This window comes from Stegodyphus dumicola, chromosome 8 (genome assembly GCF_044657685.1).
Source record: "Stegodyphus dumicola isolate Sdum_Otavi_A_Nest chromosome 8, ASM4465768v1".
Lineage (NCBI taxonomy): Eukaryota > Metazoa > Arthropoda > Arachnida > Araneae > Eresidae > Stegodyphus > Stegodyphus dumicola.
Window position 1 is genome coordinate 131321550 of NC_140775.1, and position 20421 is coordinate 131341970.

Sequence of the window (20421 nt, forward strand, 5' to 3'; positions counted from 1 at the left end):
GGGTAACTTTTCGAGGTTTATACTTTAAATTAACCAGCTCCTCAAAAATGTCATCTGAGGGGCAATCGATAGGTAAACCTCTTATAACTATTTTGATGGGCCTATCCATCTTTCTGGTAATTAAATAATGATCTACACTTTTTTCATCCAAATATTTTGTTATCTGACGGTGATCATTTTCCGTTTCCGGAAAAACTTTTAAAAACTCACCAGTAACTTTAGCTGCAAAGTCTAAATTAGTTTCAGCCCTCAATTTTTTAGAGAAATCCGAAAATTTAATTGGAGGCTTCACCATTATCGGTTTCACCTTCGGTTGTTGCATTCCAATAACCTCATTCTCTTCACTAACTTCCATATCATTATTAGTGGCAGTATTATCTGCATTAGCATTTTCACCCAGCTTATCAAATTTATTGCTAACATTAATTTCTGCATTAGCTTTGACTAATTTAGCAGGCCGAGCCGTATTACGCGGCTGTGTAAAGCCTTCTGAATCCTGAATTTCGCTTCATGGACTGTGCATGAAAAATAATAAGGAAGTTTTAATTTTATTTTTTTTTCTCTAATACATTATTTATACTAAAATCTGTTTTGATGATTGTATTCTACTCTTAGTCAAAAGTTATAAATCAGAGTGATTTTGTTTTCTGAAGATTTAGGTTCAAAAGTACTATAGAACCAAAAGCAAAAAGGTTTGAAGAACAACTGAATATATAATATAAGCAAGCGAAAGTGATAATTTTTTTTTTTTTTTTTTTTTTTTTTGCTGGTACAATTTAAGGCATATATCTTTCCAGACAAAACTGTTCCTAAAATGATATTAAACTATCTGCAGAATTCTTAATCTTCGGTTATGTTGAAACTATTTCGACATTTTTTCATTCAATCACTTAAACACTTTTTCACAGACTGCGTTGATATCAAATAGACTGATTGCGCCCTCTAACGCTTAAATGTGTGTATGAAATTTCAGGGAATTGTTCGAGATAGCAAGTTTAGTGGTAGTAGTATCTTTAATGTTTGTCTGAAGTCAGATGTCAAATGAAGTGGTAATTCACAAAAAAATGGAGGTTTCATGATGATACGTTCGGAGTTACATATTTGTGTTTTGCGTGGGAAGAATGTCACGCCTAGCTGACTACTTTGTTGTAGTCGGCTTCGACCACGATAAAGAACGTAAGTGGTGCAAATTTATGTGTATTCTTATTCCACTGTAATGTTTACACATTTTTAATTGCTCATTAAAATAAACAGTGACTCATACCCGTTACACTTCTTTCTTAAATAATTTGCTATGAAGTAATATAATATCGAATATTTCCCTTCCAAGAATAAAATGTTTTCAGTAATAAGAATTGTGAGTTGTTCTACAGCTTTTTATAATTTTTATTGCATATTTTATTTAAGGAGTTTTCTCAATCATTTCTATATCCTTTGCGATGTCTGTTTATCAATCAGCCGCAGATAACTTTTCTCTTCTTCATTTGTAATGTAATTAATAAGCCAGTGATTCTGCATGAGAATGCAGAAGCAAGCATTGTGATTCTTCCCTGAGCTGTCATTTAAATTTGAGAAAATGTGGATCTTATTAAATAAAGTTATATTTGAAAATATTGAATGATTGGATCATATTTTACATCTGAAATTTTAGCTGCGTATTTTTCTTGCTATTACTTCGGATATCTCTGCATTAACATCTTTCTTGGGATTATAAATAATTATGAAATTTGTATAGCTCTTTGGAAGTATTTAGTTCCAGTCTAAAAGAATTTTGGTAAAATCCTAGTATACGGTGCAGCCTTGGCGCGATTTTGAAAATTATCACCAACACCAAAAATTATCCAAAGAACGTCTAAATATACTATGTGTGTATATACACTATACTATATATCTTGAATGACCCGTTGACTACATCGTATATGTCTCATTTTTACTGCTCATCATAAAGTAGCCAAATCCCGTGTGCACCGGATACTAGGATTAAACCAGAATTTTTTCCCCACATCATAGAAAGAGATTAAAGTACTTCTGTAGTACCTTTATTACGTGATATGTTATTTTTTTACCTGTCGGAAAGTTAAGCAGCTTAAAATATATTTAAATGATATATTTGTGAATAAGGTTGATCTTTACATTATGGTAACTTGGCGATTTTTTGGCGAAAATTTGGCAACCAACTCTTCTACAGCAACCCTCTATTTTTTTTCCCCGCCGCCATTTTGTCTTCACGAAGTAAAGACATGTTTCTTTTCTTTTTATCTTCTGAACACTTCTTCCAACAATCTAGTAGCCGAATTTCACTTATGCTAGAAATTTTATCAAACAAAACTGCTTAATCATGACAAATATTCACTGCAAAATTGGGAAAAAGTGCACAATACCATACTCCTTACGCGTTTTTCAAAATAACACATACACATAAACCATGTACACGGCGACTTATTTTTACTTAAAAAAACATCCCAGAATTGCACAAAAATGGCATTGCGCACACTCTTCACTATATCCATGTACACTGCTTTTTTCTCATAAATTAGAAAAATTTCACGAAAATACATGACAATTTTCTCAATCTTTAAACCCGGTAAAAAGAACATATATGAAATTACCTGATCGCGAAAAAGTATTTACCCTTTCCAAATATGAACATTTCCACATATAAAATAAATAAAATATCCAAAAACTTTTACCTCTAAATCATCTATTACATTATACACGTCACAAACGAATTCATACCACAAGCATTACAAATACTTAGCATCAAATATTTAAATTATTTCCATGCACGTTTATTTCAACTTAAACGTATACCAAATTCCTACAAACATAAAATTCACAAAATAACTATCATTTAATTAAAATATCATTAAACCATGTATACGTCGACTTATTTTTACTTGAAAAAAATCCCAGAATTGCACAAAAATGGCATTGCGCACACTCTTCACTATATCCATGTACACTGCTTTTTTCTCATAAATTAGAAAAATTTCACAAAAATACATGACAATTTTCTCAATCTTTAAACCCGGTAAAAAGAACATATATGAAATTACCTGATCGCGAAAAAGTATTTACCCTTTACAAATATGAACATTTCCACATATAAAATAAATAAAATATCCAAAAACTTTTACCTCTAAATCATCTATTACATTATACACGTCACCAACGAATTCATACCACAAGCATTACAAATACTTAGTATCAAATATTTAAATTATTTCCATGCACGTTTATTTCAACTTTAACGTATAACAAATTCCTACAAACATAAAATTCACAAAATAACTACCATTTCATTAAAATATAATTAAATTCAAAAACATTACTTAAAATATAAATGAGCACATACATTAAATTAATAAAAATTACCTTACAATCCTAATTACTTTAAACTAAATCATTGCTAATAACAATTTTCCCAATAATACCAAATTCCTTTCCACCTTACATTTAGAACAATGCATAAAAATAATATCCTCAAATAATTAAAAATACTAACTTACCTAATCTTCTTCAGAATCTTGATTACGTGGCGGATACACTTTTCTAATTCATTCAATAAAATTATTGAAAGATTTTTAATGCAAATTTTTCCTCCATACTTCCTCCGCTAAATAAAAAGCAAACTTTTCTTTATCACAATGTGTAAATACTCATTTCGAATTCACTTTAGTTAGGGACATGGGATCCAAAAATTCAACAACACTGTTTCACACAACACAGAATAAAGCTAAATACAAAATTTTCACATTTTTTCCCCGATTTCCCCCCTTTTCCGATTAAAGAACCGTAATTCGTCCATTAATATCACATGACATACCCCATGATCTCTCATTTCCCTCACTCAAAATAATGCGTAATTGGAACTGAGTACTACTCACATTATTACCAAAGTCCCAGGTAAGTAACCTTTATCGCCTCCAAAATGTCACCAAACTACCAGTTACCATATTGTAAAGATCAACCGTGCATAATTATGCGTGATCATAGGATGTTTCGTAAATAGATTATGTTTCAGTCAGTTTCTGTCAGTTTGAAATGCTTAAATTTCATTTTTTATTCTTTAATGGATCTCCACAAAAGAGCATTTGAAAATTCATTTTTGTAACTCTCATGATGATTAGTGTGTGATAAATGTATTGGGTACTTACGTATTATCGCAACCAGGTTGGCGCGATTTGTAAGTTTGAATAAAAAGTATGAATAGAAAGAAAATGTACATTTATTAATTACAGATAATTTTTAATACAGTTTTTTATATTATTTTGTTTACCCTACTTACGGCAACCTTATGTTAATTTATTAAAGCGAGGTGTGCGTAGTTCGTAGATTCGTTCGTTGCCTACATTGTGCCATTCGTAGATGTTTTTTTAAGTTAAAACATGTCGCTGTGAACATGGATTCTTGTCAAATATTTTTGGTTAGAAACTTTACGTTTTTGCTATCTAAATTCGGGTTGCCAAATTTGGCGATTTATGTGAATTTTGGCCTGGTTGCATTAATATGTAAGTACCGTGTATTGCTTCAGTAAGAGAAATGTTTTTAAAGAAAAAGTATAATTATCACAATGGTTCCATAAAAATTATTGTTGATCTTTACATTATGGTAACTTGGCGATTTTTTGGCGAAAATTTGGCGACCAACTCTCCTACAGCAACCCTCTATTTTTTTTTCCCGCCGCCATTTTCTCTTCACGAAGTAAAGACATGTTTCTTTTCTTTTTATCTACTGAACACTTCTTCCAACAATCTACTAGCCGAATTACACTTATGCTAGAAATTTTATCTAACAAAACTGCTTAATCATGACAAATATTCACTGCAAAATTGGGGAAAAGTGCACAATACCATACTCCTTACGCATTTTTCAAAATAACACATACACATAAACCATGTACATGTCGACTTATTTTTACTTAAAAAAACATCCCAGAATTGCACAAAAATGGCATTGCGCACACTGTTCACTATATCCATGTACACTGCTTTTTTCTTATAAATTAGAAAAATTTCACGAAAATACATGACAATTTTTTGAATCTTTAAACCCGGTAAAAAGAACATATATGAAATTACCTGATCGCGAAAAAGTATATATCCTTTCCAAATATGAACATTTCCACGTATAAAATAAATAAAATATCCAAAAACTTTTACCTCTGAATTATCTATTATATTATAAACGTCACGAACGAATTCATACCGCAAAAATTACAAATACTTAGTGTTAAATATTTAAATTATTTCCATGCACGTTTACTTCAACTAAAACGTATACCAAATTCCTACAAACATAAAATTCACAAAATAACTATAATTTAATTAAAATATCACTAAACAATGTACACGTCGACTTATTTTTACTTAAAGAAACATCCCAGAATTGCACAAAAATGGCATTGCGCACACTCTTCACTATATCCATGTACACTGCTTTTTTCTCATAAATTAGAAAAATTTCGCGAAAATACATGACAATTTTTTTAATCTTTAAACCCGGTAAAAAGAACATATATGAAATTACCTGATCGCGAAAAAGTATATATCCTTTCCAAATATGAACATTTCCACATATAAAATAAATAAAATATCCAAAAACTTTTACCTCTCAATATCTATTATATTATAAACGTCACCAACGAATTCATACCGCAAAAATTACAAATACTTAGTGTCAAATATTTAAATTATTTCCATGCACGTTTATGCAAATTACTTTACTTCCGCATTACATTTAGAACAATGCATAAAAATAATATCCTCAAATAATTAAAAATACTAACTTATCTAATCTTCTTCAGAATCTTGATTACGTGTCCGATAAACTTTTCTTATTTCTGTTTCAGGATCTTTAAAATCATACTTATAGTTCACAGCAAGGTACCAGGTAAAATAAATAACTTAATAAAACATCTTTACTTCTATCTCGCACAACCTTAAAGAAACACTTATTACTACCCCTTTCAATCCCACTAAATACCCATTTCGAATTCAGTTTAGTTAGGGCCATGGGATCCAAAAATTAACGTACACTGTTTCACACAACACAGAATAAAGCCAAATACAAAATTTCCAGATTTTTCCCGATTTCCCCCCTTTTCCGATTAAAGAACCGTAATTTGTCCATTAATATCACATGACATATCGCATGATCTCTCATTTCCCTCACACAAAATAATGCGTAATGGGAACTGAGTACTGCTTACATTATTACCAAAGTCCCAGGTAGTAACCTTTATCGCCTCCAAAATGTCGCCAAACTAACATTTACCATATTCTAAAGATCAGCCAAAATGGTTTAGCTCATTTTGATTTGCATGATATACAGTGTAAAAATTTTGATACTCACATAATACCTTGTGGCTCCACCTTCAGCACACAGAACAGCTGTAACCCATCATAGCATGAATTCTACAAGTCTGCAGAAAGATTGTATAAAATTTGCAAGCAGAGTTCATGCAACACCCGTAGGTTATCACAGAGAGGTTGCTAAGCTCTGAGCTGTTTCTGCATGGTATTTCAGATGTGTTCCATAAGATTAATATCTAGTGAATTAGAAAGTCAGAGCACCTAGAATTCATGAACAAGTTCTTTAAAATTACTGTAGTGTAGTTCTTGTCTTGTGACATAGAGTGCTGGCCTGCTGGAAGAGTCCATTTGTGTTGAGAAAGAAACTATGAAAAGCTGTAATTGGTCAGAAGTGACCCTCATCCATTATGGTATGTTTTACAACCACTATCAGTTTACGGACTTTCATGAAAATATTCTACAGAAAGTAATTGTATTGTCTCTTTACATCTGATGATCAGCTGTTTGTCTGGAAGATGGTTTGATCCATGTGCCATTGATCTGATATGAAAGAAATCACGATTCGTCCCACCTAGCAATTCTTTTCCATTGCTGTATAGTCCAGTTTTGAAATATGTTTATGAATTATTTCTATTGTATTCATAAATTTTGGTAATGGTAGATTTACAGAGGTACACCCACTCAAAAAAGAAAAAAGGGGGGACAGTTCTATATCTCATGTTTTACTAGGTGGATGGATCAAGTTTAACTTGTGTTGTCTCGAAAAAATGACTTAAATTATTATTAAATTAATATTAAATATTATTAAAAATACAACTGAGGTATAACATGTAGCGAGGTATCAAAACACATGGTGAGATTTCAGCAAGCTTGGTTGATTAGTGATTCAATCTTGGGGCTGTTGCTGGTATAGTGGTTAGTGACTGAAACAGTTGCATGGACTTCTGTATTAAGGTTCTACACTAATCAGAGTTATGTTCACACGATGGAAAGAGAATCTACCATCCACTGCCATCAGCATTCATTGAATCAATGATAGTAATATTACAGTGCTAAGTTGACAATGCCATTTTTACAATAATTGTTACATAATAATTCGTATGTAAAAAAAAATGTACAATCATGACATTGTCATCGATAGGATCTATGCTGTGGAGAGTGGAACTTATATATTAACCAGTTTCTAAACCAGTGTCTACTTCAATACGTCACAACTTTGTGTTCTTATCAGCTACACACCTAATAATGCGTATCCTTAGTAATTTGCACACTATTGTTGCAATTATCCATGGAGTAGGCCAGTCACATCAGTTCTGGGATTTAATATTTCCATAGCCCAAAGTTTATGATGTGTAGACTATTCTATGTTCATATAAACTGGATTCTAAGTTAACTTTTGATAGATTCGAAGTGCACTTTTGTTATTGTTTATGTAAACAGCTGTCCACTTCGATACATCATAATATCGTCTCCTTAACAGTTTGCACACCTCATTATGTGTGTCCATAGCAATTTGCACATCATGTTGCAGTTATCTACAAGGCAATCAAGAAATTGCAGTTGAGAAGTTCATGATAATATGTACACTATTTATTTTATCCACAGAAACAAATGTTGTGTAAATAATAACCTGGCTTCCAGATAAAAACAAAAGAAAAAAAAACTAATTCTTAAATTTTTTCAGTACAATTCTAAATTGTGCAAAACGACAGATTTGTTATACAATTCTAGCCTATACAAATTGACAGGTACTCCAACAGTATAAAGCACATATTTCAAAAAATACTATAATTTATTCCATTACATCTATCTAATTGTGCTTATAAAATGGCTACGACATTACACAATTTCTTCAAGTAGTTAGAAACATCTACTAAAAAGAGGAACTAATTCCCAATTACATTGGACATGAAATGCATAATTATTAAGTACATATTATTTACCAATCAGTCATACCGTCTAAATGCTACACGTATTTCAAATGCTGCAACTAATTTTTCATTACAGTTAGAATATTTACCAATCAATCATACTATAAATGTACATGCTTAAAAAAAATTGCAACTAATTTTTCAAAAAAGAGAATCTATAATTTATTCGTTACATATAATATATCTAATCATTTTTATAAAATGGCTATAATAGTGCCCAGTTTCTTCAAGTAACTGAAAATATCTACGGAAAAAACCGGAACCAATTCCCAATTGTAATAGACATGAAATACAAAAATTATTCAGTACATATTATATACAATCAATTATACCATATAAATGCACTTGTTTTAAATGCTGCAACTAATTTTTCAATACAGTTAATATACTTACCAATCAATCGTACTATATAAATGCGTGTTTCAAATACTGCAACTAATTTTCCATTACATTTACTATATTCAAATTTGCCATCAAATAAAATGAATCAGCTCAATGCTGAATTGGCTGTAATAGAATAGTTCATAGTGCTTAAAATAGTTAAGAACATCTACTGAAATACAGGAATTTATACCGAATTGTGATGAATGTGATATACAGAAGTTACTCTGTACAAAGTTAAAAGGCTGTTATAATTCCACATTCCGTAAATCTTTGGATTAAGGTAACTTGGGGAAAATTTGGCGAACAACCCTGCTACAGCAACCTGATAGTTTTTGTTTGGATGCCATTTTGTTTTCACAAAGTAAAGGCATTTTTTTTTTTTTTTTTTACTCAACATTTTTTCCCCAACAATCTGCTAGCCGAATTACGCTTATGCTAGAAATTTTATGGAACAAAAGTGCTTAATCATGACAAAGATTAGGTGCGAAATTGGGAGAAAGTGCAGAATCGCCTACTGCTTGTCGCGTTTTTAAGAATTGCACAATGCAATGTGGAAGGCCATCAGAAATGCGGAACAAAATAAATAAATAAAATAACTATTAGAAAAATACTTAATAAATTAAGCTAATGAAATATATTGTGATTAAAATTTGATCAAATGTAGAGAAACTAATAAAAAATTACTGAAGTCCTCTTATTTAGGACTTTAGATACTTCCTCCCAGCTAAAGTCACAATTTATCTCAGGAACTAAGAATTACTGTAGCTGGGATTCAGTGCAGTTGAAAATCTGATATTCTCCCTGATTGGACAACTAACACTGGTTTTTCAGTGATTTTTTTTTTTAAGTTTACAAATTTGTTTTTAGGAATCATGCATGCACTTGGAGACTGTCTGCTTGAGGGAAGGGATGATTTCATGATAGTGGCTTGTATTCACATTGTACATGGGGAAAATCATGAAAACCATGCAGCCAGCTCTTTTGCCTGGTTTAGGCTCCGGTACAAACTACTAGTATTCGGTATTCTTTAACTGTTCAACTACTGGTGGAACTACTTAAATAAGGAGCCAGATTATTTGATTCTAATTTACTATTTAATTTGTAAATATTTTAACTGTTATTATAATCTCAGGTGCGGGAAAACAGACTTTTATTAATGATTTAGTTTTTAAACTACCAAATTGTAATGCAATTGAATGCTGAATTAAATTTGCTGTTATTGTATTCACTTGGTATTTGTAGAATCTAAGCTAAAGATAGAGCAATTTTCTCCATTTTTACCCTGTGAAGATTTTACAGGTGCTAAGTGACATAAGGTTTATCTTACAAAAGCCGAGGTGTCAAAACGAAGCTGCAATTTTAAATGTTTTTTGAGGAGCTGACTTAAATAACTGAGAATTAAGCAGAGAATTTTTAATTTTACATTATCCAGTCAGAAAATATTCTATTGCACAATAATGCATCTTTGTACCAGTCAATAACCATTTCACAGAGCCGCTGTGTTTTGAGAATAAGTGTCTGTACTTAGTCATCCAGAATTGTTTGTTCCCAAATTACATGTTCTCCAGATTTGTCTCTTTGCAGTGATTTTCGTTCCCTAAAAATAAAAGTGCCCTTTCAGAGAAAAGTTATTATTTATTTATTTATTTTTTTTTTCTGACATGGAAGAGATAAAAGAATGCAACATTTTACTCTTCAAGCCATACCAGAAACAGTCTTCTGCAAGTCTTCTCTTTAACATGTTGTATTTGTATTAAGACAGGTAATTACATCCATGTTTAATACCTGTTCTATTTCTATTAAAACAGGAAGTTTAATAAATGTAAACTTGGCAACATTTTTTTATTTTTTAATACTCTCTCATATGTAATAGCCATACTGTGAGTGTACATGAAAACTCTTACTTGAACTTCAATTAGTGGAAATTTGGATTGCATGGTTGTTGGAATTAGAAGTTCATAGGTAAATCTGAGTGAATTTTGAAACATACTGTTCAAAATTGATACTAACTCAATGTCAAGTTTATAGTATTTGTTTTCTTGAGGGGTGTGTACCTTCAATTTTGGCTCATTGAAATTTGATTATATTTGATTTGATTCATCACTTTTTTCCATTAAAGCGAGGATATTATGCACAGTATATAAATTTCATAGCATAGTATATCAATTCAAGTTTTAACAGCTGCACTTCTACTCTTTTTGTCAACTCTGCCACAAAGTACAAACGAGTTTAATGAACATCCATGTTTAATACCTGTTCTATTTCTATTAAAACAGGAGGTTTAATAAATGTAAACTTGGCAACATTTTTTATTTTTTAATACACTCTCATATGTAATTGCCATACTGTGAGTGTACATGAAAACTCTTACTTGAACTTCAATTAGTGGAAATTTGGATTGCATGATTGTTGGAATTAGAAGTTCATAGGTAAATCTGAGTGAATTTTGAAACATACTGTTCAAAATTGATACTAACTCAATGTCAAGTTTATAGTATTTGTTTTCTTGAGGGGTGTGTACCTTCAATTTTGGCTCATTGAAATTTGATTATATTTGATTTGATTCATCACTTTTTCCATTAAAGCGAGGATATTATAACAGTATATAAATTTCATAGCATTGTATATCAATTCAAGTTTTAACAGCTGCACTTCTACTCTTTCTGTCAACTCTGCCACAAAGTACAAACGAGTTTAATGAATGTCAGTACTACTGTCATTCATTAAACTTGCTGAGTAAGTTCAGGAAGAGAGTATTCGCAGTTTAGAAACTGGGACTGTATATATCATATTCTTCAGGGTTTCTAAAATTAGAAGTACCGGAGCAATGTGGAAGGCCATCAGAAATGCGGAAGAAAATAAATAAATAAAATAACTATTAGAAAAATACTTAATAATTAAGCTAATGAAATATATTGTGATTAAAATTCGATCAAATGTAGAGAAATTAATAAAAAATTACTGAAGTCCTCTTATTTAGGACTTTAGATACTTCCTCCCAGCTAAAATCACAATTTATCTCAGGAACTAAGAATTACTGTAGCTGGGATTCAGTGCAGTTGAAAATCTGATATTCTCCCTGATTGGACAACTAACACTGGTTTTTCAGTGATTTTTTTTTTTAAGTTTACAAATTTGTTTTTAGGAATCATGCATGCACTTGGAGACTGTCTGCTTGAGGGAAGGGATGATTTCATGATAGTGGCTTGTATTCACATTGTACATGGGGAAAATCATGAAAACCATGCAGCCAGCTCTTTTGCCTGGTTTGGGCTCCGGTACAAACTACCAGTATTCGGTATTCTTTAACTGTCCAACTACTGGTGTTACTACTTAAATAAGGAGCCAGATTATTTGATTCTAATTTACTATTTAATTTGTAAATATTTTAACTGTTATTTTAATCCCAGGTGCGGGAAAACAGACTTTTATTAATGATTTAGTTTTTAAACTACCAAATTGTAATGCAATTGAATGCTGAATTAAATTTGCTGTTATTGTATTCACTTGGTATTTGTAGAATCTAAGCTAAAGATAGAGCAATTTTCTCCATTTTCACCCTGTGAAGATTTTACGGGTGCTAAGTGACATAAGGTTTATCTTACAAAAGCCGAGGTGTCAAAACGAAGCTGCAATTTTAAATGTTTTTTTGAGGAGCTGACTTAAATAACTGAGAATTAAGCAGAGAATTTTTAATTTTACATTATCCAGTGAGAAAATATTCTATTGCACAATAATGCATCTTTGTACCAGTCAATAACCATTTCACAGAGCCGCTGTGTTTTGAGAATAAGTGTCTGTACTTAGTCATCCAGAATTGTTTGTTCCCAAATTACATGTTCTCCAGATTTGTCTCTTTGCAGTGATTTTCGTTCCCTAAAAATAAAAGTGCCCTTTCAGAGGAAAGTTATTATTTATTTATTTTTTTTTTTTTTCTGACATGGAAGAGATAAAAGAATGCAACATTTTACTCTTCAAGCCATACCAGAAACAGTCTTCTGCAAGTCTTCTCTTTAACATGTTGTATTTGTATTAAGACAGGTAATTACATCCATGTTTAATACCTGTTCTATTTCTATTAAAACAGGAAGTTTAATAAATGTAAACTTGGCAACATTTTTTATTTTTTAATACACTCTCATATGTAATTGCCATACTGTGAGTGTACATGAAAACTCTTACTTGAACTTCAATTAGTGGAAATTTGGATTGCATGATTGTTGGAATTAGAAGTTCATAGGTAAATCTGAGTGAATTTTGAAACATACTGTTCAAAATTGATACTAACTCAATGTCAAGTTTATAGTATTTGTTTTCTTGAGGGGTGTGTACCTTCAATTTTGGCTCATTGAAATTTGATTATATTTGATTTGATTCATCACTTTTTTCCATTAAAGCGAGGATATTATGCACAGTATATAAATTTCATAGCATAGTATATCAATTCAAGTTTTAACAGCTGCACTTCTACTCTTTCTGTCAACTCTGCCACAAAGTACAAACGAGTTTAATGAACATCCATGTTTAATACCTGTTCTATTTCTATTAAAACAGGAAGTTTAATAAATGTAAACTTGGCAACATTTTTTATTTTTTAATACACTCTCATATGTAATTGCCATACTGTGAGTGTACATGAAAACTCTTACTTGAACTTCAATTAGTGGAAATTTGGATTGCATGATTGTTGGAATTACAAGTTCATAGGTAAATCTGAGTGAATTTTGAAACATACTGTTCAAAATTGATACTAACTCAATGTCAAGTTTATAGTATTTGTTTTCTTAAGGGGTGTGTACCTTCAATTTTGGCTCATTGAAATTTGATTATATTTGATTTGATTCATCACTTTTTTCCATTAAAGCGAGGATATTATGCACAGTATATAAATTTCATAGCATAGTATATCAATTCAAGTTTTAACAGCTGCACTTCTACTCTTTCTGTCAACTCTGCCACAAAGTACAAACGAGTTTAATGAACATCCATGTTTAATACCTGTTCTATTTCTATTAAAACAGGAAGTTTAATAAATGTAAACTTGGCAACATTTTTTATTTTTTAATACACTCTCATATGTAATTGCCATACTGTGAGTGTACATGAAAACTCTTACTTGAACTTCAATTAGTGGAAATTTGGATTGCATGATTGTTGGAATTAGAAGTTCATAGGTAAATCTGAGTGAATTTTGAAACATACTGTTCAAAATTCATACTAACTGAATGTCAAGTTTATAGTATTTGTTTTCTTGAGGGGTGTGTACCTTCAATTTTGGCTCATTGAAATTTGATTATATTTGATTTGATTCATCACTTTTTTCCATTAAAGCGAGGATATTATGCACAGTATATAAATTTCATAGCATAGTATATCAATTCAAGTTTTAACAGCTGCACTTCTACTCTTTCTGTCAACTCTGCCACAAAGTACAAACGAGTTTAATGAACATCCATGTTTAATACCTGTTCTATTTCTGTTAAAACAGGAAGTTTAATAAATGTAAACTTGGCAACATTTTTTATTTTTTAATACACTCTCATATGTAATTGCCATACTGTGAGTGTACATGAAAACTCTTACTTGAACTTCAATTAGTGGAAATTTGGATTGCATGATTGTTGGAATTAGAAGTTCATAGGTAAATCTGAGTGAATTTTGAAACATACTATTCAAAATTGATACTAACTCAATGTCAAGTTTATAGTATTTGTTTTCTTGAGGGGTGTGTACCTTCAATTTTGGCTCATTGAAATTTGATTATATTTGATTTGATTCATCACTTTTTTCCATTAAAGCGAGGATATTATGCACAGTATATAAATTTCATAGCATTGTATATCAATTCAAGTTTTAACAGCTGCACTTCTACTCTTTCTGTCAACTCTGCCACAAAGTACAAACGAGTTTAATGAATGTCAGTACTACTGTCATTCATTAAACTCGCTGAGTAAGTTCAGGAAGAGAGTATTCGCAGTTTAGAAACTGGGACTGTATATATCATATTCTTCAGGGTTTCTAAAATTAGAAGTACCGGAGCAATGTGGAAGGCCATCAGAAATGCGGAACAAAATAAATAAATAAAATAACTATTAGAAAAATACTTAATAATTAAGCTAATGAAATATATTGTGATTAAAATTCGATCAAATGTAGAGAAATTAATAAAAAATTACTGAAGTCCTCTTATTTAGGACTTTAGATACTTCCTCCCAGCTAAAATCACAATTTATCTCAGGAACTAAGAATTACTGTAGCTGGGATGCAGTGCAGTTGAAAATCTGATATTCTCCCTGATTGGACAACTAACACTGGTTTTTCAGTGATTTTTTTTTTTAAGTTTACAAATTTGTTTTTAGGAATCATGCATGCACTTGGAGACTGTCTGCTTGAGGGAAGGGATGATTTCATGATAGTGGCTTGTATTCACATTGTACATGGGGAAAATCATGAAAACCATGCAGCCAGCTCTTTTGCCTGGTTTGGGCTCCGGTACAAACTACCAGTATTCGGTATTCTTTAACTGTCCAACTACTGGTGGAACTACTTAAATAAGGAGCCAGATTATTTGATTCTAATTTACTATTTAATTTGTAAATATTTTAACTGTTATTTTAATCCCAGGTGCGGGAAAACAGACTTTTATTAATGATTTAGTTTTTAAACTACCAAATTGTAATGCAATTGAATGCTGAATTAAATTTGCTGTTATTGTATTCACTTGGTATTTGTAGAATCTAAGCTAAAGATAGAGCAATTTTCTCCATTTTCACCCTGTGAAGATTTTACAGGTGCTAAGTGACATAAGGTTTATCTTACAAAAGCCGAGGTGTCAAAACGAAGCTGCAATTTTAAATGTTTTTTTGAGGAGCTGACTTAAATAACTGAGAATTAAGCAGAGAATTTTTAATTTTACATTATCCAGTGAGAAAATATTCTATTGCACAATAATGCATCTTTGTACCAGTCAATAACCATTTCACAGAGCCGCTGTGTTTTGAGAATAAGTGTCTGTACTTAGTCATCCAGAATTGTTTGTTCCCAAATTACATGTTCTCCAGATTTGTCTCTTTGCAGTGATTTTCGTTCCCTAAAAATAAAAGTGCCCTTTCAGAGGAAAGTTTTTTTTTTTTTTTTTTTTTTTCTGACATGGAAGAGATAAAAGAATGCAACATTTTACTCTTCAAGCCATACCAGAAACAGTCTTCTGCAAGTCTTCTCTTTAACATGTTGTATTTGTATTAAGACAGGTAATTACATCCATGTTTAATACCTGTTCTATTTCTATTAAAACAGGAAGTTTAATAAATGTAAACTTGGCAACATTTTTTATTTTTTAATACACTCTCATATGTAATTGCCATACTGTGAGTGTACATGAAAACTCTTACTTGAACTTCAATTAGTGGAAATTTGGATTGCATGATTGTTGGAATTACAAGTTCATAGGTAAATGTGAGTGAATTTTGAAACATACTGTTCAAAATTGATACTAACTCAATGTCAAGTTTATAGTATTTGTTTTCTTAAGGGGTGTGTACCTTCAATTTTGGCTCATTGAAATTTGATTATATTTGATTTGATTCATCACTTTTTTCCATTAAAGCGAGGATATTATGCACAGTATATAAATTTCATAGCATAGTATATCAATTCAAGTTTTAACAGCTGCACTTCTACTCTTTCTGTCAACTCTGCCACAAAGTACAAACGAGTTTAATGAACATCCATGTTTAATACCTGTTCTATTTCTATTAAAACAGGAAGTTTAATAAATGTAAACTTGGCAACATTTTTTATTTTTTAATACACTCTCATATGTAATTGCCATACTGTGAGTGTACATGAAAACTCTTACTTGAACTTCAATTAGTGGAAATTTGGATTGCATGATTGTTGGAATGACAAGTTCATAGGTAAATCTGAGTGAATTTTGAAACATACTGTTCAAAATTGATACTAACTCAATGTCAAGTTTATAGTATTTGTTTTCTTAAGGGGTGTGTACCTTCAATTTTGGCTCATTGAAATTTGATTATATTTGATTTGATTCATCACTTTTTTCCATTAAAGCGAGGATATTATGCACAGTATATAAATTTCATAGCATAGTATATCAATTCAAGTTTTAACAGCTGCACTTCTACTCTTTCTGTCAACTCTGCCACAAAGTACAAACGAGTTTAATGAACATCCATGTTTAATACCTGTTCTATTTCTATTAAAACAGGAAGTTTAATAAATGTAAACTTGGCAACATTTTTTATTTTTTAATACACTCTCATATGTAATTGCCATACTGTGAGTGTACATGAAAACTCTTACTTGAACTTCAATTAGTGGAAATTTGGATTGCATGATTGTTGGAATTAGAAGTTCATAGGTAAATCTGAGTGAATTTTGAAACATACTGTTCAAAATTGATACTAACTCAATGTCAAGTTTATAGTATTTGTTTTCTTGAGGGGTGTGTACCTTCAATTTTGGCTCATTGAAATTTGATTATATTTGATTTGATTCATCACTTTTTTCCATTAAAGCGAGGATATTATGCACAGTATATAAATTTCATAGCATAGTATATCAATTCAAGTTTTAACAGCTGCACTTCTACTCTTTCTGTCAACTCTGCCACAAAGTACAAACGAGTTTAATGAACATCCATGTTTAATACCTGTTCTATTTCTGTTAAAACAGGAAGTTTAATAAATGTAAACTTGGCAACATTTTTTATTTTTTAATACACTCTCATATGTAATTGCCATACTGTGAGTGTACATGAAAACTCTTACTTGAACTTCAATTAGTGGAAATTTGGATTGCATGATTGTTGGAATTAGAAGTTCATAGGTAAATCTGAGTGAATTTTGAAACATACTATTCAAAATTGATACTAACTCAATGTCAAGTTTATAGTATTTGTTTTCTTGAGGGGTGTGTACCTTCAATTTTGGCTCATTGAAATTTGATTATATTTGATTTGATTCATCACTTTTTTCCATTAAAGCGAGGATATTATGCACAGTATATAAATTTCATAGCATTGTATATCAATTCAAGTTTTAACAGCTGCACTTCTACTCTTTCTGTCAACTCTGCCACAAAGTACAAACGAGTTTAATGAATGTCAGTACTACTGTCATTCATTAAACTCGCTGAGTAAGTTCAGGAAGAGAGTATTCGCAGTTTAGAAACTGGGACTGTATATATCATATTCTTCAGGGTTTCTAAAATTAGAAGTACCGGAGCAATGTGGAAGGCCATCAGAAATGCGGAAGAAAATAAATAAATAAAATAACTATTAGAAAAATACTTAATAATTAAGCTAATGAAATATATTGTGATTAAAATTCGATCAAATGTAGAGAAATTAATAAAAAATTACTGAAGTCCTCTTATTTAGGACTTTAGATACTTCCTCCCAGCTAAAATCACAATTTATCTCAGGAACTAAGAATTACTGTAGCTGGGATTCAGTGCAGTTGAAAATCTGATATTCTCCCTGATTGGACAACTAACACTGGTTTTTCAGTGATTTTTTTTTTTAAGTTTACAAATTTGTTTTTAGGAATCATGCATGCACTTGGAGACTGTCTGCTTGAGGGAAGGGATGATTTCATGATAGTGGCTTGTATTCACATTGTACATGGGGAAAATCATGAAAACCATGCAGCCAGCTCTTTTGCCTGGTTTGGGCTCCGGTACAAACTACCAGTATTCGGTATTCTTTAACTGTCCAACTACTGGTGGAACTACTTAAATAAGGAGCCAGATTATTTGATTCTAATTTACTATTTAATTTGTAAATATTTTAACTGTTATTTTAATCCCAGGTGCGGGAAAACAGACTTTTATTAATGATTTAGTTTTTAAACTACCAAATTGTAATGCAATTGAATGCTGAATTAAATTTGCTGTTATTGTATTCACTTGGTATTTGTAGAATCTAAGCTAAAGATAGAGCAATTTTCTCCATTTTCACCCTGTGAAGATTTTACAGGTGCTAAGTGACATAAGGTTTATCTTACAAAAGCCGAGGTGTCAAAACGAAGCTGCAATTTTAAATGTTTTTTTGAGGAGCTGACTTAAATAACTGAGAATTAAGCAGAGAATTTTTAATTTTACATTATCCAGTGAGAAAATATTCTATTGCACAATAATGCATCTTTGTACCAGTCAATAACCATTTCACAGAGCCGCTGTGTTTTGAGAATAAGTGTCTGTACTTAGTCATCCAGAATTGTTTGTTCCCAAATTACATGTTCTCCAGATTTGTCTCTTTGCAGTGATTTTCGTTCCCTAAAAATAAAAGTGCCCTTTCAGAGGAAAGTTTTTTTTTTTTTTTTTTTTTTTCTGACATGGAAGAGATAAAAGAATGCAACATTTTACTCTTCAAGCCATACCAGAAACAGTCTTCTGCAAGTCTTCTCTTTAACATGTTGTATTTGTATTAAGACAGGTAATTACATCCATGTTTAATACCTGTTCTATTTCTATTAAAACAGGAAGTTTAATAAATGTAAACTTGGCAACATTTTTTATTTTTTAATACACTCTCATATGTAATTGCCATACTGTGAGTGTACATGAAAACTCTTACTTGAACTTCAATTAGTGGAAATTTGGATTGCATGATTGTTGGAATTACAAGTTCATAGGTAAATGTGAGTGAATTTTGAAACATACTGTTCAAAATTGATACTAACTCAATGTCAAGTTTATAGTATTTGTTTTCTTAAGGGGTGTGTACCTTCAATTTTGGCTCATTGAAATTTGATTATATTTGATTTGATTCATCACTTTTTTCCATTAAAGCGAGGATATTATGCACAGTATATAAATTTCATAGCATAGTATATCAATTCAAGTTTTAACAGCTGCACTTCTACTCTTTCTGTCAACTCTGCCACAAAGTACAAACGAGTTTAATGAACATCCATGTTTAATACCTGTTCTATTTCTATTAAAACAGGAAGTTTAATAAATGTAAACTTGGCAACATTTTTTATTTTTTAATACACTCTCATATGTAATTGCCATACTGTGAGTGTACATGAAAACTCTTACTTGAACTTCAATTAGTGGAAATTTGGATTGCATGATTGTTGGAATGACAAGTTCATAGGTAAATCTGAGTGAATTTTGAAACATACTGTTCAAAATTGATACTAACTCAATGTCAAGTTTATAGTATTTGTTTTCTTAAGGGGTGTGTACCTTCAATTTTGGCTCATTGAAATTTGATTATATTTGATTTGATTCATCACTTTTTTCCATTAAAGCGAGGATATTATGCACAGTATATAAATTTCATAGCATAGTATATCAATTCAAGTTTTAACAGCTGCACTTCTACTCTTTCTGTCAACTCTGCCACAAAGTACAAACGAGTTTAATGAACATCCATGTTTAATACCTGTTCTATTTCTATTAAAACAGGAAGTTTAATAAATGTAAACTTGGCAACATTTTTTATTTTTTAATACACTCTCATATGTAATTGCCATACTGTGAGTGTACATGAAAACTCTTACTTGAACTTCAATTAGTGGAAATTTGGATTGCATGATTGTTGGAATTAGAAGTTCATAGGTAAATCTGAGTGAATTTTGAAACATACTGTTCAAAATTGATACTAACTCAATGTCAAGTTTATAGTATTTGTTTTCTTGAGGGGTGTGTACCTTCAATTTTGGCTCATTGAAATTTGATTATATTTGATTTGATTCATCACTTTTTTCCATTAAAGCGAGGATATTATGCACAGTATATAAATTTCATAGCATAGTATA

At 30.9% G+C, this 20421-nt stretch overlaps 1 protein-coding gene across 3 annotated transcripts in view; it reads left to right on the top strand.

The window, feature by feature from the left end:
• The first annotated feature begins 1022 nt into the window (after window positions 1-1022).
• Window positions 1023-20421, top strand: part of Sbf (SET domain binding factor) — a 320087-nt gene continuing 300688 nt past the window's right edge. For 2 of the 3 annotated variants that reach the window (XM_085822442.1, XM_085822443.1), the window contains exon 1: window positions 1023-1176. In XM_085822442.1, the coding sequence (XP_085678568.1) occupies window positions 1122-1176 (55 nt within the window). In that variant the 5' untranslated portion in view covers window positions 1023-1121. The remainder of the gene's footprint in view (window positions 1177-20421) is intronic. The other variant, XM_085822441.1, reaches the window with a different exon arrangement.